The following is a 27,745-nucleotide window of genomic DNA, read 5'->3' as shown; positions in this document are numbered from 1 at the left end:
GAGCGAGGTGGCAAGACCAGGTGGAGCGAGATCTGGCGAGCACTGGGTGCCCGCGGAACTGGAGATCAGTTGCCATGGACCGAAACAGATGGAGAAATTATACTGCGCAGGCCTTGTCATAAGACGTTAGGCCAATTAAGGTAAGGTGATAGTAAAATGACAACTAATTCTGCTTTCCTATTAATATTATGTAACAGCAAGATTAGTATTTCGATTGATATTTTTGATAGCAAAAGTAGTATTCAATTTAATTTCACGGCGTGGAATTTTTGCATTCAATTTTGATATTTTAACCGCTAAGTCGACCAAAATGAAATCACACCGAGTATTCAAAATCCGTTACATCAAGATATCAAATTTTGTTTTCAATTTGCTCTAAAACTTTGCTCGGGTATGCCCTATAGTTCAGTACTCAATAAAGATAGAAATTTTACCCTTCAGCAAAGTTGCTTATTTATATATTGTTTACAACTTTGCCAAGGAAACTATGTCTATATTACTTAACACAAAACAGTTATTTTTTTATTTTCATTATAGTAAGCGATGACTAACTTTTGACAGTTTTTGATTAAGGGGGACATTCATATTAACAAAACTGCTGAAGATCACAAATGATCAAATGTAAACAAAAGACACTAGGAAAAAAGTTCCACTTTTCGTCCTTTTGGACATGGCTGGTGAAGTTCAGCCCTGCAATGACCCCCAAGTACTTCACATTACGTTTAGAGTCAATCATTTGTCCGCCTACCATAAATTTGGTCTCTAGGGCCGCCTTATGGTTGCTGATCGTTACAGCTTCAGTCTTATCCCTTATGGTGTGTGCCAATCGTGGATTGAAGCCAGCCATCCATTTCTCGATTATGCTTATGGCGTCTGATACCAGCTTCTTCGAGGAACTGATCTACCACTACTCTGTTAGGACGATATCGTCGGCGAAGCCGGTGATCTCCACCCGATTGGGAAGCATGAGTTTCAACACCTCATCGTACATGACATTCCAGAGCAGGCCTGGACGATGAGGGAGCTCCTGGTGGTTTCGCTGACTTTGGTAGCAGTACCAGTCTTGGTATTCTCCATTTGTTTGAAAATTCGCAAGCGTCTCTCTTAGAATATATCCCGTCAGAACCGGGAGCGCAATAGGCTTCACATTCGTAATTGGAGTGAAGGTGTCATTGGTTTGATCGTACGAGGTCAGAGGCCACGTTCCAGGATAGTGCTGCGGGAATAGCACTTCCACGATGGCAATAATGGCAATAAGGCGCTTCGTCTCGGCTACCGATTGCCAGAGCAACTACGCTGTTGCGCATAGGTTGAGGTTAATCCCTGTAACTTGCGCTTTACTTCTTCAGAGCCCACTTTAAATTGGTTCAAAGTGATCCGCTTGTTGCGGACTTGTTGTCTGCATTTGCTGTGGAGAGTCATCGTCTGAGTGGCTTAGTACACCCCTTCGCAAAGTGACCTTCTTCGCCGCATCACCTACACAACTAAGACTGATCGGGGGCATTGTACTTTCCCGGATGAAATTGAAGAACACTGCACAGGCGGCCAAAATGCGCAATACCACACGTCAGGAAACGCGAAAGTTCTTCCAGAAGCTGAACGGATTCCGCAAAGGGTTAGTACCGCGAGCCAAAATGTGCCGGGGTAAGCATGGCAGTATTTTGACGTGTGGACAATCGTGAGGTGAACCAAAAGTGGGAGCAGCACTTCGATGAGCACCCGAATTAGCGCTCAGATAGATGACCATGGCGGTAGGGAGAGCAATTTCGACGGTGCGACAAACGGTGAGGTACGAGAAGAGGTGCCAGTCGCAATGAAAGGCGAAGAACAATAAATTGGCTGGGAAAGATGGTATCGGAGCGGAGCTCATTGAAATGGGATCAATAAAGCTGGCCACTTCCGGAGGAGTGGAAAGATGAGGTTATCTGCTCATGCTACAAAAAGAGCGACAAGTTGGATTCTGGGAACTATAGATCACCATGCTCAATGCCCCGCATAAAGTGCTGTCCCAAATCTTTTTCCGCCGACTATCGTCAATTGCGAACAAATGCATGGGAGTTTTTTAAGCCGGCTTCGATGGAGGACAGTCAACAACGGATCAAATATTTACACTGCAGCATATCCTCTAAAAGAACTGTGAACACAGAGTTCCCCCCACGCACCATTTGTTCGTTGACTTGAAAGCTGCATATCACCATCGAACGAAAAGAGCTATGGAAAATTATAGACCAGAACAGAACTGATTCAATCTAGGATGGATTGTACACAGTGTTCTTTTCGGATCTGGGGTGGATTATCGAGTTCATTAGAATCACACAGATCACGATCTTCAACGAATTCGACTGCTTTACCGATGACATGGACATCATCGGCAGAACATCTATGGCGTTGACTGAACTAGATAAAAGCGCGAAACAGAAAAGTCGCGAGATTTGGAGGCGTATTATCAGCGGAAGTCATGCTATGGGGTTCACAAACAAATGTGGTCGAACATACTAAGTCCCCATACAAAACAAAAAGCTCATTAGCCCGGTTGTTCTCTACAGGCATGAGACGTGGACAATGCTCGAGGAGGACCTGTGAGTGGTCGGAGTTTTCCAAAGACTAGTGCTGAGAACGATCCTCGGTGACATACAGAAGAACGGAGTATGGAAGCGGAAGATGGAAAATAGACTGTTACGATTTGTATTTAGATAATAAGATAATTCATTAAAACAATTCGTCGGATGGAATAAATAAATAATAAATAAATAAAAAATACTTGTTGCTATTAAAGATCAGGGAATCCTCTACATCTTCACAAGTATTTCGGGAAAGGAATTGTTGTTCGTAGATGGGGGGCGCTAGATGAATAATGTAAGTATGTAAGCACCAGTTATATGAGACTAACCTAGATATTCGAAAATTTTCTTGCAAAGCCTACTGGGATTACGAAAATTTAGCACTTCTCAAGCTTCTATGAATAAGTTGACGAAAGTTTTTTGTAGACACGTTGAAGTCGAACAAATGATACGCCTCTTGGAATCGTCCGCTCACACTAATCGTTGTCGTAGCCATCGTCCCGGTCTTAGAATACGTTGTGGTGCGTGTAGTTGACCAAGCAATACGGAACTGTCACTCTCAGATCCAGGGATGATTCCTCCTCAGAATAGAAAAAGAGAAGAGAAAAATTCACACTTTACTCAGTCGCGATTTATGTTGCTCCGTTTTGTCTGAGCTTGTCTCTTTTTTACTGATCGCGATTGCTCAGCAACCTGCTCATTGTTCTTCTCATTGAGGAATAAACTAAGCAACAAAGTGTGAATACACTTTTTGGCTGCCCATGATATGGCATAAAAAAACTGTTTAGACTTCTCGCAGCGGCAACAGTGCAAAAAATGTTGCATGTGACAATGATAGATATAGCAACAATGTAATTCCCGTGCCGTTGCTTGCTGCAGTACGAGCGCACAATGAGAATCTAAAGATGGTTCATATTTTTCTTTATTTTTGGTCTGTTTCTCATTGCGTGGATGTATTTCTCATTTGTGGCAGCAGTTCTGCTCATTGTGTTGAATGAAAAAAGTTGCACTTTTTGCACAATGAGTGAGGAAATGGCGAGCCTGCTCAGATCGTATAAAATTTTTGCACCGAAAACAGCTTGGTTGGAGTTCCGTCGATCTGCTAGTCAATCAATGCACATCGGTCTTGCATCCATAGAAGATTTTGTAGCGCGTATCGAACAAACTTGTTTTGCAATGATTCGATTCGAGAAATCCACACTTCTTCATAGGGGGACCATACAATTGACGAGAATTCGAGAATGGATCTTACCGGGGACGGGACACGAGGCATACAGACGTTAGGCATACGGACGCAAGGCATAGTACGCTAGGCATACAGACGTCAGGCATAATGGATATGAGGCATACTGGATGGAAGGCATACTGTCAAAAGGCATAATGGACGTGAGGCCGAATGGACGCAAGGCCGAATTGACGTAAGGCCGAATGGACGCAAGGCTGAATGGACGTGAGGCCGAATAGATATTAGACCACATACACAACAATGAGAACCGAAGTGGCTAGTCAGCTTACTTGCCAGAGGCTGCAAACGCTTTTAAGATGATTCAGGGCGAATCGGTTCGCTTTCCTAGGACTACTGACCCTAGTTAGTTTTTCCTAGTCCACGCATCGACGACAAAGCCGATTTCTATTTTTTTCAAGCTAAAGACACAGTTGTATTCTGCTGGGACAGGGTGCATCACCTGGCTTTGCATTTCATTTCGAAGTTTCATACAGCGTGATAGATCCAATTCAAATCTTGGCCTAACGCGAATTTCATTTTCTGTGATTTTTTTGGTAACGGGGGTGTTGCGGAGGGTTTTATCACACTAGCCCGAATACCACATGGCCGAAGGGCACTTGCCTAAATGTGACAGTATCCCGAATATAACACTAATCCGAATGTATGACAATTTTTCCAATGACACTTTTTTACCATGTTAGTATCGCACGTTTCCTAGATGATTCAGGGCGAGCCGGCCGCAGGCAACGGCAAGTGTTCGCCGGTGACCCGCCGTCGGAAGCGCCGGCCATTGCGGGGGGCAGCCCCCCGAGAATAATCCCATCCTTAAGTAAAATGGGTTTGTTTCTTCTAAGATTCGCTCATCAAGTAGATTCTGCAACCTTGCGGTTACAAAGCCCCTTATGTTAGATTCTGACTTGTTATTCGGGCTAGTTGCTTTCGGGCTAGTGGGATTTGGGCTAATGGCATGTTATTTTTGCGGAGGGTTTCTTCTTACTTAGTAAAAAAATAAAATTTGGATATTAGAACATTAATATGCAACACCGCTAAACACAAAAAAATCGAAAATGGAAAATGGCATCACTGATTGTTTTCAGTGTTTTTAGTGACACTATGTTTTATCAAAGAAGTCATTATTTTTTTGTTTTTGTAAACAAACGGTTGACGTATTACATTGAACCAATCGGTAATTGGATCAATTTTGGATTAACCGCCTGGCACGTCGTATGCTATATGCTTTGCTCTAGCTCTGCACATCTTTAGGTCATCGTATCTGTTCTGCCTAGCATGCATTCGGCCTCGCATCCATTCGGCCTCGTGTCTATTCGACCTTGCGTCTATTCGGCCTCGCGTCTATTCGGCCTCGTGTCCATTCGGCCTAGTGTCCATTCGGCCTCGCGTCTATATGCCTTGTATCCGTATGCCTTATATCCATTATGCCTAGCGTACTATGCCTCGCGTCCGTATGCCTAACGTCCGTATGCCTAACGGGGTGTCATCGATCTTACCAATGAACAGTAAACAGCAGTGCATCGGGGAAGTCAGCTGCGACTTTCGCAATGAAACTTAGTTGGCGGTTGGCATTCACTACAATAGATGAGTAGTGCATTTTAAAAGTCAGTTGGTAATCTAACAGAACGCCATGATCCTTGATTTGGTCGACTCGATTTAAAACAGTCCCGTCGGTGGAGTAATTGAAAAGAATAGGATTCTTCACACGCCAATATGAAATCACTCAGCACTTCGCTATACTAATCAGAAGACGATTTAGTCGGCACCATCTTGTAAACCTGTCGAGCACATCCTGCAGTTGGAACAGTCACTTGCGGGTAGCAAGGTAAAGCTTCAAGTCATCCGCGTAGATCAGTACACTACCGTTTGGTATTATCAGGGAGACATAATTGAAGAAGAGAGCGAATAGAAGGGGTCCTAAATTGCTTCCTTGAGGAACACCGCACTTCGGAGTGAATGTTGTCGATTCAGTCGATCCTATCTTTACATATAGTTGTCGGTTTGTCAAATAAGATTTCAGCCAGTCACATAATCTAACCGAGAAGCCGGTGGCTAAAGCTAGACGGATATGATGGATGGGGCCAGTTGCAAGAGTGCCGGAAAACTACTCTGGAAAGATGGTGGTTGCTTCAAATCCGGTTGGAACAAGACGAGGCCAGAGGCGTAGCTAGCAAGATGGTTAGACCAGATGAAGCGAGATCTGGCGGAAAGTACATGGTGTCCTAGGAATTGGAAAACGCTAGCCCAAAGCCGAGTAAATTGGAGAAACTTTGTTCATCAAGCTATGCCTTAGGATGGCAAACCAACTAAGCAAGTAGTAAAGTGTTATCAGTTCTTATTTCTGAGTTAAGAGTTATATGACCTGAATTATGAGCTATGAGTTCGGAGTGCTATGTTCTGAGTTGTGAATTCTAAGCGCTGAACTCTGAGTTCTGAGTACTGTGCACTAAGTTCTGAGATATTCGTTTGAAACAAAACTAGAATTAAACTAGAACATTTGATTTTGAATATGGACGGTATTTAATCCTCTCGACAATAAGACGACAGTTTGGTTGAACTGCGGCAAGTGGTTCTGAATTGTGTGAAATATCTGTACAGCATAAACTCGTTGTAGGCCTCTTCGGTAAGTGGATTTGCATCACAACACATGTTTGCCAAATACAATATATTTCATATCTTCAGCTGTTGTTATCTCGGTTGTCGTCAAACATCACGGTTTGCTCTACGTGTAATATGTACTTAGCTTCATGCTATTACTAACGTTCGCAGCTGTTTCGAGCTCGTAGTCATGTCTACATGCGAAAAAACAAGGAGGTGGAGGAGGGGGAACTTCACCTCCACGCTACGCCACAATGAGTTTATGGGATTATGAAGTATGGACAAGGAGTGCGAGGAAATTTTGTAAGATGTTGATAATCTAATCTGAAGTGAACTTCAGCTGCCGGTTGATTCTCGGCTGCCGGTAGAAAATGTTTATCCTTTGTACTTTTTGTGAAAAGATCAGAATTCCAGAGCCGGCAAGCGATTCGTTGTGGAACCGTCCACAAGGGTAAGCAGAAACTTCACTCGTTAGATTTCAGAGCATTTTTCTCGCTGAAAAGGTTTACAGTCGTTCGACAGAATTTTTTATCCTTTTCAGATTTCCGCATAGCTCCTGCATAGCTGCTGATCAATCTGTTCTCGTTAGTTTGAAGCGAGTACCTAATAGAAGAAAGAAAATTTATTGCTTGCACTTCAGAATGTCCCCATTTTGATCGTTGTTATGGCGTCAATAGCCATAATTTATTGAAATAATGCTCGAAATGGCTGACATTGCAACAGAGAAAGTAAACTTGAGAAAGCAATAAAAATAAGTTGTGATTTCTAGCATCTGCTTGCATCAAGGGCAATCAATAATGGAATAAAAATTGTTATATACATTCTAGTGTCTAACTTTCCAACGAAAAATGGTACGCCGCACAATTGTTGGACGAATTGATAGGCGCCGCCGGTCTAAGGGCGGTATTCCAGTCACGGCTAAACATTGTTAGCATTTTGCAAAAGTCACGCCGCATTACGATGACACCGTCGTCGGTCGTCGTCATCACAAGTGGAGTTGTTTGCTGGCGATTTTGTGGAAAAATGGTGCGAGACGAGCCACAACAATATAATTTAATCAAACTGCTTCTTCAGTCTGTGACACGTTCGTTTGGTCTGACAGGGAACGAATCGTAAGCGAGCGTGACTGTTGGCTGGAGGCGACAGGCAGTGAATCATGGAGCCCGAATATCTAACGGACCAAATTGAACTGACAGTGCGCTTGTCAGAGGGCACATCAGGCGTTATAATATTTTCTAACTGGAGCAACATAAGTGAGCGCTAAATTATGTTTGGAAGAAACTTAATTTTGTGTACACCACAGTGTACAGAAGGTTTTTAATTGATTTCTATAACCATAATTTTCTAGAAGAAATCACAAAAATCTGAGAGAATCGCCAGCAATGCTCTCTGGTCCAGTTTGCATGTCAACCAATTCAATGTGTGAAACGTGATGACGATTTAATCATCAACCACAGAGTTGGACATCGAATATTTGCAGATGGATTTGCTCCCCTTCTTTGATGTCTTTTAATTTAAAAATTAAATTAAAATATATCGATTTTGTATATAAATAAATTTCGCAGCGATCGAAAAAAAAGTTTTCGGCCAGCTCAGCACCACAAAGAAAGTTCTCTTTAGACAAAACTGGTCCACGTGGCGTGGCCGAGGATGAAGAGCGAAAGTAGCTCAATTTTGGCATCTCATTATCGTGCAATTCAAATATTTGAGGACAGCTAACCATCCTCAATGGCAGCGTGCAGAAGTTATTTATTTATTTGTTTTTTTTTTGCTTCGGCCATACCTTCCGCTGAATAAAAAGAATTTTCCGCCTGCCGGAAGTCCGTCCTGCTGGAAGTAAATTAACCGAAAGCCCTGCTGTACGCGAAGACAAAAAGTTTTCGAATACAAAATTGTTGAAATTGGTGAAATACTTTTGCTCTCATCGCCAACGCTAATGCTATTGGATTTGAACTTCAAATTTTGAAGCAAAGACGGCTGCTTCGGGAAAGGCACTGCTGAACGAGCTGCGTTAGAGCATTTCGGCGAATAAATAATTCAAACAGCGAAAACTTTTACTCGATCGGAAGGCAAAGCTGCCAACCAGATTGTAAGTGTTGACTTTTTCAAAATCAAATGAAGAATGTTAATAATCTAATGGAAAGTTTGAAAAGATTCAAATCTGCGGCGAACAGAACGCAAACAACAAGTGGAGCTTGGAAGCACCTCCTCGAATTTCGTTTTCACAACAAGCGACCGCTAATATAACTTAAACTATTTCAACATCAGCTTTTGAATGAAAGTTGCACTTAGTTTAATTTAAAATTTGTGCTTCTTTATTATGCTCGACTGTTTGCCGATCGTTGCTGATTTTGCGGGATGAGTCGCATTTCAAACGTCTCCTGAGATGCCAGTTTTCTACTTACTATTTTTTTGAAGCGGTAGTTCTGGTACAATTGATGGATGGAGAAATTTTAGAGAAGGAGAAAGAGCGGAAAGGTGAGAGGGGGGGTTATTAGTAGCTACGCTTAACAAGTAGTCGTTGTGAGTCCTACCTTTTGTCCAATGCTGGAAGGTGCATGGGTCGAACCAAGCTATAATTTGAGAATATAACCGGATTCGAACCCACAACACCCGCCAGGGCATGTGGCTCGCTGGTACCCGTGTACCTATGAACCACAGATGCGCTGGACAAAAGGAGACTGCAAAACCTACTTATCAAGGTAGCGACGCGTCTGGTTGGGTTTCAGACACAAATTGTGCCTCTTCCTCCGTCTACTGTAGATAACCACCTACCGAGAAGTTTAAATCTAACTTGTTTTTACTTTCAGGACGACGACACTATGAAGGCCCTTACGACTTGCAAGCCAAGCATAGATGCCATTTCCACAGATTTCTTCACACGCATAAATTTCGGATCATCATTTCCTCCGCAATATAGTATATAGTAAGCAATAAAGTATTTTAATTATCAGACATATAGGTAGAACCAGAACTCACAGGAACTGACATAATTGGTGGGACCCAAATTTATGCGTGTGAAAAAATCTGTGGAAATGGCATTTATGCTTGCAAGTCGTAACGGCCTGCATAGTGTCGTCGTCCTGAAAGTAAAAACAAGTTAGATTTAAACTTCTCGGTCGGTGGTTATCTACAGTAGACGGAGGAAGAGGCACAATTTGTGTCTAAAACCCAACCAGACGCGTCGCTACCTTGATAAGTAGGTTTTGCAGTCTCCTTTTGTCCAGCGCCTCTGTGGTTCATAGGTACACGGGTACCAGCGAGCATTTATGTTTGCGAGGTACTGCGTGTGACGTTGTTCGTCCGTCAGCGTGTTAGTCCCGCGATTCTCAGCGCGGGTTTTTCGGAGAAAGGCTCCGTTCCTATGAAATAGACCAAACTCGTGTTTTGTCTTTGACCTTGAAATGCGGTCAGGTATATATATGAAAATTTTGACGTAAAACTACGTCTTTCAGGAAGGTAGCTGGTATAGGGGCTCATTCCAAAAAATCTGTCTCGCAAAGTGGTCAGGTTTTGAACGCTAATAGCTTAGTGGTTTCCCGATCGATTTTCAATATTCTTACACCAGTCGATTGAAAAATCTTCTAAGAATTGGCCCAAATGAAGAGAAGTACGTATTCTTGATGTTGAACTATTGAAAAACTGAAAATAATGAACCTTTGTTTTACCAGAATTCTCGCTTCGTGATTGGTTGAAAGATTCCTTACGATGATCTAAACCTATACCAATTTGATATCTGTGCTTGGGAAGTAAGCCAAAACAAGTGACAAAGTTTCCTCATTTCAACAATAATTCTTAACACCGCGATCAAACCTAGACCATTTTGATGTCCTTGCTAGGGAAGTACGCCAGAAAGAGTGATAAAGCCCCCTCGGGCCAACCGATTTCTTACGAACGCGATTAAACCTAGTCCAATTTGATGTCTGTGCTAACGAAGTGTGTCAGAAAAAAGGACACTAGTTCATTGTCTCAACAGATCGCAAATTCTTTACTGCGAGATGATTAAACCTAGTCCAATTTCATGTCTGTGTTGTAAAAATGTGCTACAGCAGTAGTGTTCGGTTATAATATGATTATGTATGAATACGCATGTTTGCCGTTTCATTAGAAGTGTATTGAAAAGATGTGCTGTTGATAAAATAGGATTGAATTGGTAAAATCCCTTCAACGTGGGGAACCATGGGTAATAAAAACAATCTTTAATTTCTGTAAGCTAGCAGAAAAGCAATAGTTTGTGATTGGTTAGTGATGTCCGAAATTTTCAATTATTCGATTACCGATTAATTGGTGAGCGTTGTCAGCACTAATCGATTAATTCAACTATTCGTGTTAGTTGTGTTCGATTAAAAATATTCGAATATTTCTTTGGTTAATTCGATTAATCGAACGATTATGAACGATTAACGAGCATTATTCGGGCGTTATTCGTACTCATTGACCTATTCGATTAATTCAACTACTCGTGCTGGCAGTATTCGATTAAAAATTATTCGAATATTTCATGTGTTATTCGATTAGTTGAATTAATCGAACGATTAACGGACATCACTACTCTTGATTTTGTTAAATTGTTTCCAAATGCACATAGAAATAACTCTGAAATCTTTTGAGGATTCAACGTATGCAATGTTACTACTTTGATAAATGTTACATTCACACATGTAGCATATATATATACTTTTTTTTCCGTCACCGTAACAATTTTGATATTATGTTTCATTGATATTTTTTCGGTGAAATAAAACCCTTCTTTTCTCGATCTGCGTAACGTTTCTGGCTACTATGCTTCGCCCATCGTCAGACGCCTGGAAAATTTTTATTTTTGGTCAACTAATTTATACAAATTCTAAACACATTTTTCTTTTCACAAATTTACATTACAAAAACAAATAAAAAGCTTACATTTTCGTCAGTCTATTTTCTTAGCACATTGCTAATGCTGCGTCCGCTGCCGACGAGTAACCATTGCCTGCTTGCTCTGTTCACACTGCCGTAGCTTAGTGACCAAACCGTTATACATTGCGTTGAATGTTCCACATTCACGCTGTAGGTTTACAGTTTTTTCTTCCCCCAGTATCTTTATGTGGAACATCTCCGCGGTTTCTCTGCTCTCCTGGTTCTCGACTCTTTGCATATAGCATGTATACATGTATACATGTATACATATACGCATTCCTGCGTCACCTATATATGCAGTCGTGTCTTGTACACAACCCTTCTGATTTTATGGAGTGTGTCTGTCTGTCTGTCTGTCTGTCTGTCTGTCTGTCTGTCTGTCTGTCTGTCTGTCTGTCTGTCTGTCTGTCTGTCTGTCTGTCTGTCTGTCTGTCTGTCTGTCTGTCTGTCTGTCTGTCTGTCTGTCTGTCTGTCTGTCTGTCTGTCTGTCTGTCTGTCTGTCTGTCTGTCTGTCTGTCTGTCTGTCTGTCTGTCTGTCTGTCTGTCTGTCTGTCTGTCTGTCTGTCTGTCTGTCTGTCTGTCTGTCTGTCTGTCTGTCTGTCTGTCTGTCTGTCTGTCTGTCTGTCTGTCTGTCTGTCTGTCTGTCTGTCTGTCTGTCTGTCTGTCTGTCTGTCTGTCTGTCTGTCTGTCTGTCTGTCTGTCTGTCTGTCTGTCTGTCTGTCTGTCTGTCTGTCTGTCTGTCTGTCTGTCTGTCTGTCTGTCTGTCTGTCTGTCTGTCTGTCTGTCTGTCTGTCTGTCTGTCTGTCTGTCTGTCTGTCTGTCTGTCTGTCTGTCTGTCTGTCTGTCTGTCTGTCTGTCTGTCTGTCTGTCTGTCTGTCTGTCTGTCTGTCTGTCTGTCTGTCTGTCTGTCTGTCTGTCTGTCTGTCTGTCTGTCTGTCTGTCTGTCTGTCTGTCTGTCTGTCTGTCTGTCTGTCTGTCTGTCTGTCTGTCTGTCTGTCTGTCTGTCTGTCTGTCTGTCTGTCTGTCTGTCTGTCTGTCTGTCTGTCTGTCTGTCTGTCTGTCTGTCTGTCTGTCTGTCTGTCTGTCTGTCTGTCTGTCTGTCTGTCTGTCTGTCTGTCTGTCTGTCTGTCTGTCTGTCTGTCTGTCTGTCTGTCTGTCTGTCTGTCTGTCTGTCTGTCTGTCTGTCTGTCTGTCTGTCTGTCTGTCTGTCTGTCTGTCTGTCTGTCTGTCTGTCTGTCTGTCTGTCTGTCTGTCTGTCTGTCTGTCTGTCTGTCTGTCTGTCTGTCTGTCTGTCTGTCTGTCTGTCTGTCTGTCTGTCTGTCTGTCTGTCTGTCTGTCTGTCTGTCTGTCTGTCTGTCTGTCTGTCTGTCTGTCTGTCTGTCTGTCTGTCTGTCTGTCTGTCTGTCTGTCTGTCTGTCTGTCTGTCTGTCTGTCTGTCTGTCTGTCTGTCTGTCTGTCTGTCTGTCTGTCTGTCTGTCTGTCTGTCTGTCTGTCTGTCTGTCTGTCTGTCTGTCTGTCTGTCTGTCTGTCTGTCTGTCTGTCTGTCTGTCTGTCTGTCTGTCTGTCTGTCTGTCTGTCTGTCTGTCTGTCTGTCTGTCTGTCTGTCTGTCTGTCTGTCTGTCTGTCTGTCTGTCTGTCTGTCTGTCTGTCTGTCTGTCTGTCTGTCTGTCTGTCTGTCTGTCTGTCTGTCTGTCTGTCTGTCTGTCTGTCTGTCTGTCTGTCTGTCTGTCTGTCTGTCTGTCTGTCTGTCTGTCTGTCTGTCTGTCTGTCTGTCTGTCTGTCTGTCTGTCTGTCTGTCTGTCTGTCTGTCTGTCTGTCTGTCTGTCTGTCTGTCTGTCTGTCTGTCTGTCTGTCTGTCTGTCTGTCTGTCTGTCTGTCTGTCTGTCTGTCTGTCTGTCTGTCTGTCTGTCTGTCTGTCTGTCTGTCTGTCTGTCTGTCTGTCTGTCTGTCTGTCTGTCTGTCTGTCTGTCTGTCTGTCTGTCTGTCTGTCTGTCTGTCTGTCTGTCTGTCTGTCTGTCTGTCTGTCTGTCTGTCTGTCTGTCTGTCTGTCTGTCTGTCTGTCTGTCTGTCTGTCTGTCTGTCTGTCTGTCTGTCTGTCTGTCTGTCTGTCTGTCTGTCTGTCTGTCTGTCTGTCTGTCTGTCTGTCTGTCTGTCTGTCTGTCTGTCTGTCTGTCTGTCTGTCTGTCTGTCTGTCTGTCTGTCTGTCTGTCTGTCTGTCTGTCTGTCTGTCTGTCTGTCTGTCTGTCTGTCTGTCTGTCTGTCTGTCTGTCTGTCTGTCTGTCTGTCTGTCTGTCTGTCTGTCTGTCTGTCTGTCTGTCTGTCTGTCTGTCTGTCTGTCTGTCTGTCTGTCTGTCTGTCTGTCTGTCTGTCTGTCTGTCTGTCTGTCTGTCTGTCTGTCTGTCTGTCTGTCTGTCTGTCTGTCTGTCTGTCTGTCTGTCTGTCTGTCTGTCTGTCTGTCTGTCTGTCTGTCTGTCTGTCTGTCTGTCTGTCTGTCTGTCTGTCTGTCTGTCTGTCTGTCTGTCTGTCTGTCTGTCTGTCTGTCTGTCTGTCTGTCTGTCTGTCTGTCTGTCTGTCTGTCTGTCTGTCTGTCTGTCTGTCTGTCTGTCTGTCTGTCTGTCTGTCTGTCTGTCTGTCTGTCTGTCTGTCTGTCTGTCTGTCTGTCTGTCTGTCTGTCTGTCTGTCTGTCTGTCTGTCTGTCTGTCTGTCTGTCTGTCTGTCTGTCTGTCTGTCTGTCTGTCTGTCTGTCTGTCTGTCTGTCTGTCTGTCTGTCTGTCTGTCTGTCTGTCTGTCTGTCTGTCTGTCTGTCTGTCTGTCTGTCTGTCTGTCTGTCTGTCTGTCTGTCTGTCTGTCTGTCTGTCTGTCTGTCTGTCTGTCTGTCTGTCTGTCTGTCTGTCTGTCTGTCTGTCTGTCTGTCTGTCTGTCTGTCTGTCTGTCTGTCTGTCTGTCTGTCTGTCTGTCTGTCTGTCTGTCTGTCTGTCTGTCTGTCTGTCTGTCTGTCTGTCTGTCTGTCTGTCTGTCTGTCTGTCTGTCTGTCTGTCTGTCTGTCTGTCTGTCTGTCTGTCTGTCTGTCTGTCTGTCTGTCTGTCTGTCTGTCTGTCTGTCTGTCTGTCTGTCTGTCTGTCTGTCTGTCTGTCTGTCTGTCTGTCTGTCTGTCTGTCTGTCTGTCTGTCTGTCTGTCTGTCTGTCTGTCTGTCTGTCTGTCTGTCTGTCTGTCTGTCTGTCTGTCTGTCTGTCTGTCTGTCTGTCTGTCTGTCTGTCTGTCTGTCTGTCTGTCTGTCTGTCTGTCTGTCTGTCTGTCTGTCTGTCTGTCTGTCTGTCTGTCTGTCTGTCTGTCTGTCTGTCTGTCTGTCTGTCTGTCTGTCTGTCTGTCTGTCTGTCTGTCTGTCTGTCTGTCTGTCTGTCTGTCTGTCTGTCTGTCTGTCTGTCTGTCTGTCTGTCTGTCTGTCTGTCTGTCTGTCTGTCTGTCTGTCTGTCTGTCTGTCTGTCTGTCTGTCTGTCTGTCTGTCTGTCTGTCTGTCTGTCTGTCTGTCTGTCTGTCTGTCTGTCTGTCTGTCTGTCTGTCTGTCTGTCTGTCTGTCTGTCTGTCTGTCTGTCTGTCTGTCTGTCTGTCTGTCTGTCTGTCTGTCTGTCTGTCTGTCTGTCTGTCTGTCTGTCTGTCTGTCTGTCTGTCTGTCTGTCTGTCTGTCTGTCTGTCTGTCTGTCTGTCTGTCTGTCTGTCTGTCTGTCTGTCTGTCTGTCTGTCTGTCTGTCTGTCTGTCTGTCTGTCTGTCTGTCTGTCTGTCTGTCTGTCTGTCTGTCTGTCTGTCTGTCTGTCTGTCTGTCTGTCTGTCTGTCTGTCTGTCTGTCTGTCTGTCTGTCTGTCTGTCTGTCTGTCTGTCTGTCTGTCTGTCTGTCTGTCTGTCTGTCTGTCTGTCTGTCTGTCTGTCTGTCTGTCTGTCTGTCTGTCTGTCTGTCTGTCTGTCTGTCTGTCTGTCTGTCTGTCTGTCTGTCTGTCTGTCTGTCTGTCTGTCTGTCTGTCTGTCTGTCTGTCTGTCTGTCTGTCTGTCTGTCTGTCTGTCTGTCTGTCTGTCTGTCTGTCTGTCTGTCTGTCTGTCTGTCTGTCTGTCTGTCTGTCTGTCTGTCTGTCTGTCTGTCTGTCTGTCTGTCTGTCTGTCTGTCTGTCTGTCTGTCTGTCTGTCTGTCTGTCTGTCTGTCTGTCTGTCTGTCTGTCTGTCTGTCTGTCTGTCTGTCTGTCTGTCTGTCTGTCTGTCTGTCTGTCTGTCTGTCTGTCTGTCTGTCTGTCTGTCTGTCTGTCTGTCTGTCTGTCTGTCTGTCTGTCTGTCTGTCTGTCTGTCTGTCTGTCTGTCTGTCTGTCTGTCTGTCTGTCTGTCTGTCTGTCTGTCTGTCTGTCTGTCTGTCTGTCTGTCTGTCTGTCTGTCTGTCTGTCTGTCTGTCTGTCTGTCTGTCTGTCTGTCTGTCTGTCTGTCTGTCTGTCTGTCTGTCTGTCTGTCTGTCTGTCTGTCTGTCTGTCTGTCTGTCTGTCTGTCTGTCTGTCTGTCTGTCTGTCTGTCTGTCTGTCTGTCTGTCTGTCTGTCTGTCTGTCTGTCTGTCTGTCTGTCTGTCTGTCTGTCTGTCTGTCTGTCTGTCTGTCTGTCTGTCTGTCTGTCTGTCTGTCTGTCTGTCTGTCTGTCTGTCTGTCTGTCTGTCTGTCTGTCTGTCTGTCTGTCTGTCTGTCTGTCTGTCTGTCTGTCTGTCTGTCTGTCTGTCTGTCTGTCTGTCTGTCTGTCTGTCTGTCTGTCTGTCTGTCTGTCTGTCTGTCTGTCTGTCTGTCTGTCTGTCTGTCTGTCTGTCTGTCTGTCTGTCTGTCTGTCTGTCTGTCTGTCTGTCTGTCTGTCTGTCTGTCTGTCTGTCTGTCTGTCTGTCTGTCTGTCTGTCTGTCTGTCTGTCTGTCTGTCTGTCTGTCTGTCTGTCTGTCTGTCTGTCTGTCTGTCTGTCTGTCTGTCTGTCTGTCTGTCTGTCTGTCTGTCTGTCTGTCTGTCTGTCTGTCTGTCTGTCTGTCTGTCTGTCTGTCTGTCTGTCTGTCTGTCTGTCTGTCTGTCTGTCTGTCTGTCTGTCTGTCTGTCTGTCTGTCTGTCTGTCTGTCTGTCTGTCTGTCTGTCTGTCTGTCTGTCTGTCTGTCTGTCTGTCTGTCTGTCTGTCTGTCTGTCTGTCTGTCTGTCTGTCTGTCTGTCTGTCTGTCTGTCTGTCTGTCTGTCTGTCTGTCTGTCTGTCTGTCTGTCTGTCTGTCTGTCTGTCTGTCTGTCTGTCTGTCTGTCTGTCTGTCTGTCTGTCTGTCTGTCTGTCTGTCTGTCTGTCTGTCTGTCTGTCTGTCTGTCTGTCTGTCTGTCTGTCTGTCTGTCTGTCTGTCTGTCTGTCTGTCTGTCTGTCTGTCTGTCTGTCTGTCTGTCTGTCTGTCTGTCTGTCTGTCTGTCTGTCTGTCTGTCTGTCTGTCTGTCTGTCTGTCTGTCTGTCTGTCTGTCTGTCTGTCTGTCTGTCTGTCTGTCTGTCTGTCTGTCTGTCTGTCTGTCTGTCTGTCTGTCTGTCTGTCTGTCTGTCTGTCTGTCTGTCCCCATGTTCCTTTTAGAATCGAAAACTACTGAACCGATCGGCATGAAAATTTGCATGTGGGGGTTTTTGGGGCTACGGAAGGTTCTCTCGATGGCAAAAGACCCCTCCCCCCACTAAGAGGGGGGCTCCCATACAAATCAAACACAAATTTCTGCATAACTCGAGAATTAATCAAGCAAATTTAACAAAATTTTACATGTGGGTGTTTTTGAAGACAAGAATTTTTTCTATGGTGAATTGAAACCTCTCCCCACTTTAGGAGTGGGGGCTTCTAAACAAATGAAATACAAATATCCTCATAACTCGAGAACTAAGTAATCAAATGGAACGATATTTGGCATGTGGGTGTTTTTGGAGGCATGAAATTTTTCTATGATGAATTAGGACCCCTTACCTTTTTAGGAGGCGGGGCTCCCATACAAATGAAATACAAATTTCCTCATAACTCGAAAAGTAATCAAGCAAATGGAACCAAATTTGGCATGTGGGGGGTTTTGGAGGCAGGAATTTTTTTAATGATGGTTTGAGACCCCTCACCCCTGTGGTAGGGGGATAAGGACTATCATACAAATAAAACAGAAATTTTTGCGTAACTCAAAAACTAATCGAACTCGGGAAATTTTAGACTCTTTCATAAAACATCAATCAATAACAAGACCACCAAAAACTATCAATAGTAACATTATATAATTCAGCGCGAGACGGCCACAGGCCGCGAGTATTGCCAGCGACCTGCCATCGGAAGCGCCTGCCACTGCGGGGGGCAGCCCCCCGTAAGGATCACCTCTATCTTGATTTATTTATTTTCCTAGATCTACAGACCTCTATTACTTTCCTTCAGTTGGGTCACCCCTGCGAAATGGTACTTTGTAGCATGGCTACTATTTTAGGAAATTAATAATTCAAATTTCAGTCACTTACGTTCACTATTCGATATTGTACCATAATCGCAAGCAAGAAACTTGTATACAAATACTCAGCTACTTTCAAAATTCAGCACATTTCAAAGCCATTTCCTGACGATGTTTCCGTCTCACTAAATGCCGAAGCGGGTAGAGACACGAAAACGCGGATAAAGGACGGAAGGAAGAAGGAGATGAAGTCATGCACGCTTAGCCATAAACAATCGTTTACGAGTCGTTTCACGAAACGTACTTCCGATCACGACTACCGAATATGCTTCGCAATCTTTTCTGAGGATTACAGAACTGCCATTCGACCATTTCGATCTGGATCGTGAAAGCAGGCAGCAGTGTGATTTGAGTGTTCGCGTGCGTGAATTGTTGTAAGCTTAGAATGTGAGATTTGCTTGAAGATTTGATTCAAAATTGTATGTTCCATAGGTTGAAAGCTAGTGCGGTCGTGTTAGAGTGCGGTCATTGTTACGTCTACGGACGCTTTTTTGTGTGCAAGTTGTTTAGCGAGAAGGTAAGAGTGAGAGTTGATTGTGTGTGTAACAAATTGCTGAAAACGCCATTCAGCCGGTAGACGGCTTCTCTTTTTGGCTTTGTTTTTGCCTCTTTCTCCGCCAGCCGTATACTAGCACAGCTTTACGTCCCGCACCCACGCTGCTGACCCACGACGGATTCGAAGGTATCGACTGTGCCACCGAAAGTCGGTAATTGCGGCAATTTACATTTGACGCCGATCAGCGCCACGCCATTTTTGCGCGGCCGAGATCACCGTTGTTTAATTGTCCGGCCATTGTTCAACCCCCGGAGCATTGTTCGTCAGCTTCCGGTGCCATTTTGTCGGCGCGAGCAACGCCATTGCTGACAATACTCCTATTCAGCCATCGCGCATAATTGGCGCATCATCGCATTCTGGACGACATCCACGATACCGGAGCTTTGCAGCAGCTGGCATCTAAAAATAGCCCGCAACGATCTACTTAACCTGCGTGAGTAAAAATAGCTCATTGAGCCGGCCGTAATCACTCACTACACACACACACACACCACACACCTTCTTGCTTTATTGCCACTCGAGAGCTTTTACCGAGTGTGCTTCAGTCGTTCGACCAATGGTGAGCGTGCTTGATCTGACCGCACAGTAGGAGTTAGTAGGGAAGCAAACCACTAGAGAGAGTAAGGAACATAACACGTGACTGAACCAATGTACACCACTAACCCTACCAAGCAATAAATGCAGCTGTAACCGTTAAATAAGATAAAGCGCTTCCCAATCAGATAATCTTGTCCGAAAGAACTTCTCACATTCCGCGTACGTTGTTTAGATTTCCTTTTTTGTCGTTATTGTACTCCGGAGGGTTACCGGTAAATGACCCCTCTGCTGCGCTGAAGCGAGATAGCTAGATTGGTTGAGTACGTTCGACCGGTGATGAGAAAACACTTTTGAGGCGCTGCGAGTTCTCGTGCGTCGGTAAGACGGTTGTGATAATCACTAAGCGGAGCAGTGGCTCCATCGTACGTCGAACGGAGTAATTCTTTCGGCCTTTAAAAGCTCTTCGCACTATACGCCGTTTCGGGACTTTATTCAAAACCTGCCCTGAGATCAGGTTTCAAGCTGGGCAAATTCCATCTGACGAGTGTCCCTCATTAGAGGTGGCGCTAAAGTCACTCGTTTAGCACGTCCTGAAGGCATTTAGAAGACGGAAACACTTAGCGGCCTTCCGGCCAGCTACAACTTTCTACGCAAAGATTTTCCGTGAAATGGTACATCCCGCGTAAGGTTTTTCGCGAAATGGTATTCTGCGAAATTCTATATTCCGCGTTATGGTCAACCAAGAATTGGTATTCCGCAAAATGGTATTCGGCGGAATGGTTTGTAATGATGGCGAATATTTAAATGCCATCCGCTTTATTTTATCAGGCTAAGCAATGGTGGGAGTTGTTTTCTACTTTACTGTGAGGAAAATTTGTATATTAAAACACCCATGAACTCCCCAGAAACTTGCAAAACTCAAGATTGTGACAAAGGTCATCCGAGATTCATAATTTATGTACAACACAGATTAATTTGTGGCAACGCGAAGTTTTTCGGGTCAGCTAGTTTACTAATAAACCATTTAAAAATCTATAAGCTCTACATAGCTTGTAGAAACTTTAAACTCTTTAAACTTTTTAAAGTAATGTAACAACATGCACAATCTGCCTGTTCGTTAACCCCATTAAGCCTAGATAGGTTTTCTGCTCCCCCAGTCTCCATTAGTGTTGATTTTCCTACATACGAAAGAAAGTACGACAGACAGCCGAGTTTTAATTGTGTTTTCTTTTTCTTCCCCCACAGGACACGCACATCTGACCGACTTTAACATTGCAACCCGTTTGCCGCCGGACGGTTTAGCCTGCAGCATGTCCGGAACGAAGCCGTACATGGCTCCGGAAGTTTTTATGTGTGCCTTAGAGGAGATCGGTAAGTGTCCGTGATGGTGAAGGATGAGAAGGAGGAGGATGAGGAGGAGGAGGGAAGAGAGGAGGCTGGTGACAACGCGAAGGGGCAAGAAAATATTAATATACATATTTTATTAAACGAGCACAGTCTGGTGTGGTGTGGTGCGGTCGGGAAGTACACAGTAAAAGTAGCACAGAACCCGGGAGTGTTGGATCAAGGCGATGACACAAAATCCCACCGGGAGGCACATGAATGGTGTTTATGCGTTTGTGTGAATGCTCAAGTATTCCGAAGCGAACGACGGAAGGTGTTGGTCTGACCCAGCTCAGAAGCTTGTGGGAAATAAATGGTCCCTAAGATGATGACTTGTCACACGGGAAGTGAGCTGAGCCCGTGTGATGAAGTTCGGAGAAAAGTATGATGAGAAAGCAATTTAATTTTAAATTTTTGTACGTTGGGATGGCAATCTGAAAGAATTTGTTTGGATACCAGACATAGTGATGCCTAGAAGATGAGCGTCTATTCGTACCCAGATTGTTTTGAAAACTATATAATTTAGATGTTTCTATAATGTGTAATTCCATTATTTTTGTATTGTTGATGTAAATTCTAAGGAACGTCGTAAAATTCTATATAAAAATTATGTCTTCCAACTTTAATTGTTTCACTGAAATTGTGCAGTTTCCGGTGCAACTCATAGTTGCAATTCCTCCGTCACACTCGTTTAGTTTAGTATAACTGTTTGTTTGTTTCTCATTTCTTCCTTCCACAGCCGGATACAGCTACCCGGTTGACTGGTGGTCCTTGGGGATCGTTGCATACGAGATGCGCTCCGGCATCCGGCCGTTCGTGGTGCATTCCGCGACACCGCTAGTCGAGGTGAAAAACATTCTAAACACTCAGCCACATTTTCCCCGCCACTGGAGTGACAACTTTATCGATCTGCTCAGTAAGGTAAGCGCCATGAATTACGTCAATCCTTTGTTTGCTTACTTTCCATGTCCAAATGCACCCTTTAAAACCGATTGAATCCGTTCAGAGCCGAACTCTGTATCGAGTGGAAACGATACCAAGCAACAAGGACTGGTCCTGACCTGCAATGTTGGCGTACAATTATTTTACCGGAAGCTGAAGTTGCCTGCACGGAAAGCGTGCATTTCTCGACGTACACGAAAGCGAAGCCACGCGAACGAAATAGCACTTTTTTGCGCGAAGCACCTACAGCAGAAATGCAATTATCATCAATTATCTTTAATTTTACTCGTAATAAATGATTTTACCATTTCTGGCTTGCTGGCTTCTATACCTTTAGTGCTGTTTTCGCGCTGAGGAATTGGATGGAATTGTTTCGTACAATTTATTTCACGACACCACCGACTCACGGTTGCTGCACGCCATTTCCTATTTCCCCCTGGGTAGCGCAAAATGGCGTGCAAAGTTACGGCGATGCATTTTGGACTGTTTTTTTTGGTGCTATGCGATGTATCCTTCGGCAGATCTCTGGGCGGTTTTAAATTTGATGAGTCTTTTTCGTAATTGGATATCATTGCCGTGGTCTACAGTATGATGAATTGTGATATTATCCAGGTGTTTTATTGTATTGCGTTTTTCGTTTTTATTTTCATCTCACGAGACACAATTACAGTCGCTAGAATCTCTCCGGTCTTTTTGAAGCATGTTTGTATTTAATATCATCGCTAGGGAGTCTTTCCTAGTAAAAGAAATAAAAATTATGTTCAGGAAATTGTTTTTACTTCATTCAACTCGCCCGTTAAAACACAATTAATATATTTTTATGAATATAACTTTTATTGTGGGTATAAAAATTGCTTTTGAAATCGAACAAAGTAATGACGCGTGTTTACACTTTAATTAAATTTAAGCAAAAATGAGTCGTCATTCACTTTTCCAATTTTAGAGTAATTGTAACCCCTACGAAATAGTGGTATTTGGAGCTCCTTGCATACGACAAATTTACCTCTGACAATCAGTACTACGCCATGGCAAGCCGAACAGAGAACCAAATCGACCACATCTGCAACAGCCGGAAATGGCGAAGGAGCCTTCTTGATGTACGCATCAAACGCAGCGCTGATATTGCATCCGACCATCATCTTGTTATCGCTGAGATACGTCTGCGCGTCGCACGTGTCCGCCGTCCGATTGGAGAATCCTGAGGTGAAAAGGGTCTTTGTCGAACAACTTGAATCTCGAGCCTCGGAGTTGCCATGGATTCCTGATGAATGTTCGTGTAATTATTGTTACAATAAAAACATTTCTTCGTTAAAAAATATTTTTTCATAAAAATATGGCGGAATATGATGTTATATTGATTGTATTTGTTTGGTTACATTTTATTTAAAAATATGCCGTAATCAACATGATGCAACATCATGTGACATTATTGTTTAGCAATGACATTATATTAACACGATGTTGCGATCAACTTCCATGTTACTAGATACAGACTAATATATTTGTGACAGCCAATAAGTATTGGATAACTTGAATCCAACGTATTAATAACATGAAGTTGCTTATTTGTTGCGTGGTTGAATACTATAACCGATGAAGTTTTTTGCAATTTAAGCAAGAATTAATAGCAACATAGAAGATGTTGCAAGTGCTGCTTGGGTAATGCTTAGTTTATTAAAAGATTTAGCTACCACTTCAAGGACCCTTTTACTATAAAAAATTTATACGTTACCTATGTGAGATCCATTTTAGAATACTGTAGTGTAGTTTGGTCTACTTTTTTTTTTGTATGCCGGAAGGGCATTGGGGTAAAAGTATACTGCGACAGTCTTAATCATCGTCTTTTGTGGCAGGCCCCGATTGCTGTACACAGTTTACGGACCGCTCATACCCATTGATGGAGTTGAGCGGGATAGTTGTAATCCTGTGCCCCAATTCGGTACTACATGGTTTATAAAGCCAATGACCGTTTTGGGACTTTGGCTCCATACCTGATATGGAGTAAGAGGGAAACTTCCTAAGAAGTTGTGCCTTGATAATGCATGAGCTCCGCAATAGCAGAGCAGATGCGCTGAACTTTCAGGTTCAGAGTTACAAAGGCGGCAGGTGTCGGATGATACCTTGCCGATATTCTTTAAATGATAAAGAGCGGGGCTGTGTCCTGTTAGGAGTCCCGTGATTGTGCATAGTTCACTACGAGTTAAATGGAGTAGTCTTTTAGCTACTGCAGGGTTTGGCTGTTTGGCTTGTCTACAACCCTGTGCTTGATTCCAACGGAATGCTATTTCTAGCTTTTCCCATGTCATCAGTTCGCCTTTTACGGCGGATGTGGAGGTGCTCAGAAACGGTTCAGGACCAATAAATTGCTGAGCTGATCCTCCACCGTCCGTTTTTTGTAAGAAAATGTGTAGAATACCATCCGAACCTGGAGATTTCATTGGTTCAAAAGAGCTGAGTGCCCAATTGATCAAAGCCTCCGTAATCAATCGGCGTGCAAGTAGAACCGAATCGTTAGGCACATTGTGTAATGACCCATTCCGATGTTGCCCGCCTATGTCTTGTCCAGTGGTCACTGTCGAACCAGGGAAGTGCGTGTTCATTAGAACTTCCAGAGTTTCCTTGGTGGTAACAGTGAGATTCCCATTCTCTTTTTAATTACCCTAGACCATTGTAGTGGTACTTGGACATCGCTTTCTCCAGACGCGTAGTCTCTGGCAGAGTTTGAATGCTTTCACAAAATCTAACTCGTGATTTCCTCTTGGCTTTTCGTAGCAGCTCAGCGTTGTATTTTGTGAGGGAAGCTCTGTAGTCTTCCCATTTAGACGTGGTTTTGGCCCTGTTGAACAGACGCCTTGCCTTCCGTCGGAGATTGCTAAGCGTCTCATTCCACCAGGGCACATTACGGCAAACTGTTCGCGTGTTTACGGGACAGTTTGTGTTATACGCGTCTATGATCCTACATTGCAGGTCACTAGCGGCGATATCCAGCTCAACTGGAGTTCGTATATTATTGTGACAGGAATTACGTGAGGCAATCAGATGATCCCTAAAGGAACTCCAATTGGTTTTCCTCGGGTTCCTGAATTGTTCTCTCTTTAGAGAACCTCGATGTCGAAAATGATATGTCTGTGGTCTAATAAACTTGGTTCATCAGAGACATGTCAATTTTTGACTTTCTCAGCTATAGAGGCGCTACATAGAGTAAGGTCTAGGACCTCGTCTGATAGCGTTTATAAAGGTGGGGTCATTCCCTACATTGATTACATTGACATCGTTAGAAGTAAGATATTCAAGTAGGTACTCACCCCTGCTATTTGTGTCCGAGTTTCCCCATATCGTGTGCTGCGCATTTGCGTCGCAGCCTATCACGTACGGCTTGTTGACTGCCCTGCAGTACCACACAAGTTCAGCAACCTCGGGCGGTGGTATTTCGTCCTTGTCCCCTGGAAAGTAGGCGGACGCAACGACTATCTCCTGCTTCCCTCTAGTAGTCGGGACTACCACCGTTATGGCAACGACATCGCGTTGGATGAATTCTGTAATTGGAGAAAATATTATTTTCTTATTTAACAGAATGGCAGTCCTCGGCTTGGACTGTGTATTGCAATAGATCAACTTACCATTAGCGCCGGATAGACCGAGGATTGTGGTATCGTTAATCCATGGCTCCTGGATCAGAGCAGCACTCAGCTGCTCATTGGTGAACCTCCGGCTTAGGACACTAGATGCGCCCTTGGCATGGTGAAGGTTCACCTGAACGCAGCGAAAGCTGCTCATATTGTGGCAGGATTACCGTTTTCAGCTTGATCCAATGATGGGTCGAGCCTTGGCGTACGGATACAAGCAGCGTTTTCGATGAGTTGAGCGACCGAGTCGAGTTGCCCACACCGGCAGACTTCTGTTGCTGCAGGCGACAGGCCAGAGATGTCCGACCCGCACTTAACGGCGGATTGAACCTCTGAGGTTTGCTATCGACTGGTGGTTGCTACGTACGCCTCTTGCGAGGTTTTCGCTGCGCCCGTCTAGTCTTCGCAGGAGTGCATTGTTTGGGTGGTGGCGGGGCACTCCCGGGGGGAAGCTCCGCACTTTCCAACCTTAACGTTGCGGGATTGCATTGTCTTGGTGGTGGCGGGGCGCTCCCAGAAGGGAGTTCCGCTCTTACCTTTCTCGACTGTGTTGATCAGACCTCTGCCAACCTGTCGCATGCGTGCTTTGCCAAACATATAGTTTAGCATAAAGCGCTGCTCGGCGGTCTGGCTTGCCGATTTTTGGTCAACCTCCATCAACAGTTCGACGGTATTTCCAAACACATTGCGACGGCGTATCGGCCACGCTTGTGTTGAAAAGCCGTCGTTCTGATTCTGGAGGAATCTCAAAATTCTCTCGTCCGTGGTGCCGACACTGTCCTGGAAGTACCCTATGAAGGTAAGTGCCTTCGGCAGGTCCTTCGTGTCGTAGGCCCATAGTTGTGCCCCTTCCCACGGGACGAGAGTAGATGCCGTTTGATCCAGCCATTTGACCGTGTTCTGGTCAGAGCAAGCCAGTGTCAAGTAGCCGTTCTTGAACTAGCAGCTCCTGAACTTTGGCCTAATGTCTAGAGTCTCCTGGTCAGCAATATGATCCAGAAGAATGGCGCGGACAGTCTGAAGCTGATCCGTAGTGAGCAGGGAAACGGCTACGCTGAAAGCATCCACTATTTTCCTGTATGTGCACCTCGAGGGTGGTTTTGGTGCCAAAGGATCCGCGAAGGCTCGGCTGCGTGGTCTCTTTTTAGTGGGACCTTTGTTGCTGATATTCGGGGACGCCGTATCAGCAGATCGTTGCCTTTTGGTAACGACCAGGTCCCGCTGGGCAGGCTGGCCGGCCGGCAGAAGGGCGAGTTCCTCCGCTTCCTCCTTTGAGTAGCCCTTGCTACGATACCACTTCTGCCGTCGCCTTTGCGCATTGGAGAGACGCTTGGCCACATCTCCGAAAGTCTCAGGTTGCCCCTTGACTTCAGGCAGCGTCGCTGGATCGGGAAGGTTATCCGCGTCACTCTCCGCATTCCCTGTTGGTGAGTTTAGGATCAGGGATGAAGCCTAGAGTCCTCCTTCCAGCGACATGCTGTCGAGGTTAAAGTCCTCTTCCATCCCTGAGTCCACCAGTATCGAAAGTGCCGATCGGAGTGCGCACTTTCGGTCTACCGGCGTGCGCCACCTCTACACCTACTCCGGTGTTCATCACCAACTCTTGGGAGTCGCTGGTTGCTCCATCAATTGTTTTTGAAAGGTTTTCCATGGCGATGGTTGTACTCTGCTGGGGAGAAAATCAACTGTCCTTTACCAGCTTGGAACAGAGGGAGCAATGTACTGCACAGGGTGGTCTGCAGGCTCCGTTCGACCTTGGGAAATTTTATTAGACCCCCCCCCAAGCATTCATCCCTAGGCACGGGTCGCATTACACCGAGGATTGGGGTCCTCTTCCGCATTTCCGCATGGTCTACTTATCAAGAAGTGCATTCCAGTCGTATCGAATCTGTACAAAAACAATTTTTATTATGTGCACCCAGAATGCTGGATTGGAATTCATTTCCTCTTCCACCGTATGAATCTCGTTGCATGTTCATCAACATCGAAACACTTAAAAAAAGAAGAGTGATTGTTATGTTTCTGTTTGTAAATGATACAGATTAACAACGTATAAATTCCGAAATTATACTAGAAAACCTTAACTTCTATGCACCGGTGCGTTTGTTAAGAACACGTAACATCGTTATGTTAAACCACTATAGAACAGATTATGCTAGAAACGGTACAATAAATACTATAAAACCATTGACGTAACTATGTCACGAATCATGCTTAAGAAGACGTGCAGTATGAAAATAATTGGAAATTATTTCAACCAATCACGAAGCGACAATTTCTAGTTAGACCGAGCTAGATTTATTTTCAATTTTTCAATGACGTGCATTGCAAATCAATAGTTTTCTATATTTCCCAATTCGATTTTCCGATTGAACGGTGTAAATATTTCTAGGTGGACAATGCTCCATTATATCCAATTTTTCAATAGTTCGCATCAATAGTTCTCTTCATTATGTGGGTGCGTAGAAGATTTTCCGATCGATTGGTGCAAAAATATTGAAAATCGATCGGAAAACCGCTGAGCTATTAGCGCTCAAAACCCTCATTTTTTTTTATGACCCCCTATACTAGCTACCTTCCTGAAAGACGTAGTCCTACGTCAAAAACCGTGTAAATTCCGAAATTCACGTAAAAAGCAAACCGCGTAAAAAGCGACTTCAGTGCACTTGATTGGTTGGACACTTGGCCTCGACACTGCGTCATTGGCTTTGGCTTTGGCTTTGGCCGCCATATTGCAGTGCAGTGTCCACGTTTCATACCCGTAGAGGACAACCGGTCTAATTAGCGTTTTGTACAGTGTGCACTTTGTACGGAGGCTCAAATTGTTCGACCGCAAGTGTTTGTGGAGTCCGTAGTAGGCCCGACTTCCGCTGATAATACGTCTTTTAATCTCACGGCTGGTATTGTTGTCC

The 27,745-nt window shown here is 44.4% G+C and overlaps 1 protein-coding gene across 1 annotated transcript in view; it reads left to right on the top strand.

Annotated features, from left to right (window-relative positions):
- Nucleotides 1–27,745, top strand: part of LOC128746098 (serine/threonine-protein kinase 32B) — a 125,204-nt gene that overhangs the window by 93,615 nt on the left and 3,844 nt on the right. Inside the window, exons 6-7 of the mRNA XM_053843147.1 lie at nucleotides 20,128–20,253; nucleotides 21,005–21,186. Of these exons, the coding sequence (XP_053699122.1) occupies nucleotides 20,128–20,253; nucleotides 21,005–21,186 (308 nt within the window). The remainder of the gene's footprint in view (nucleotides 1–20,127; nucleotides 20,254–21,004; nucleotides 21,187–27,745) is intronic.

Source organism: Sabethes cyaneus, chromosome 1, assembly GCF_943734655.1.
Source record: "Sabethes cyaneus chromosome 1, idSabCyanKW18_F2, whole genome shotgun sequence".
Lineage (NCBI taxonomy): Eukaryota > Metazoa > Arthropoda > Insecta > Diptera > Culicidae > Sabethes > Sabethes cyaneus.
The sequence above is the reverse complement of the archived record's forward strand: the minus strand, read 5'-3'. Positions and strand labels throughout refer to the sequence as shown.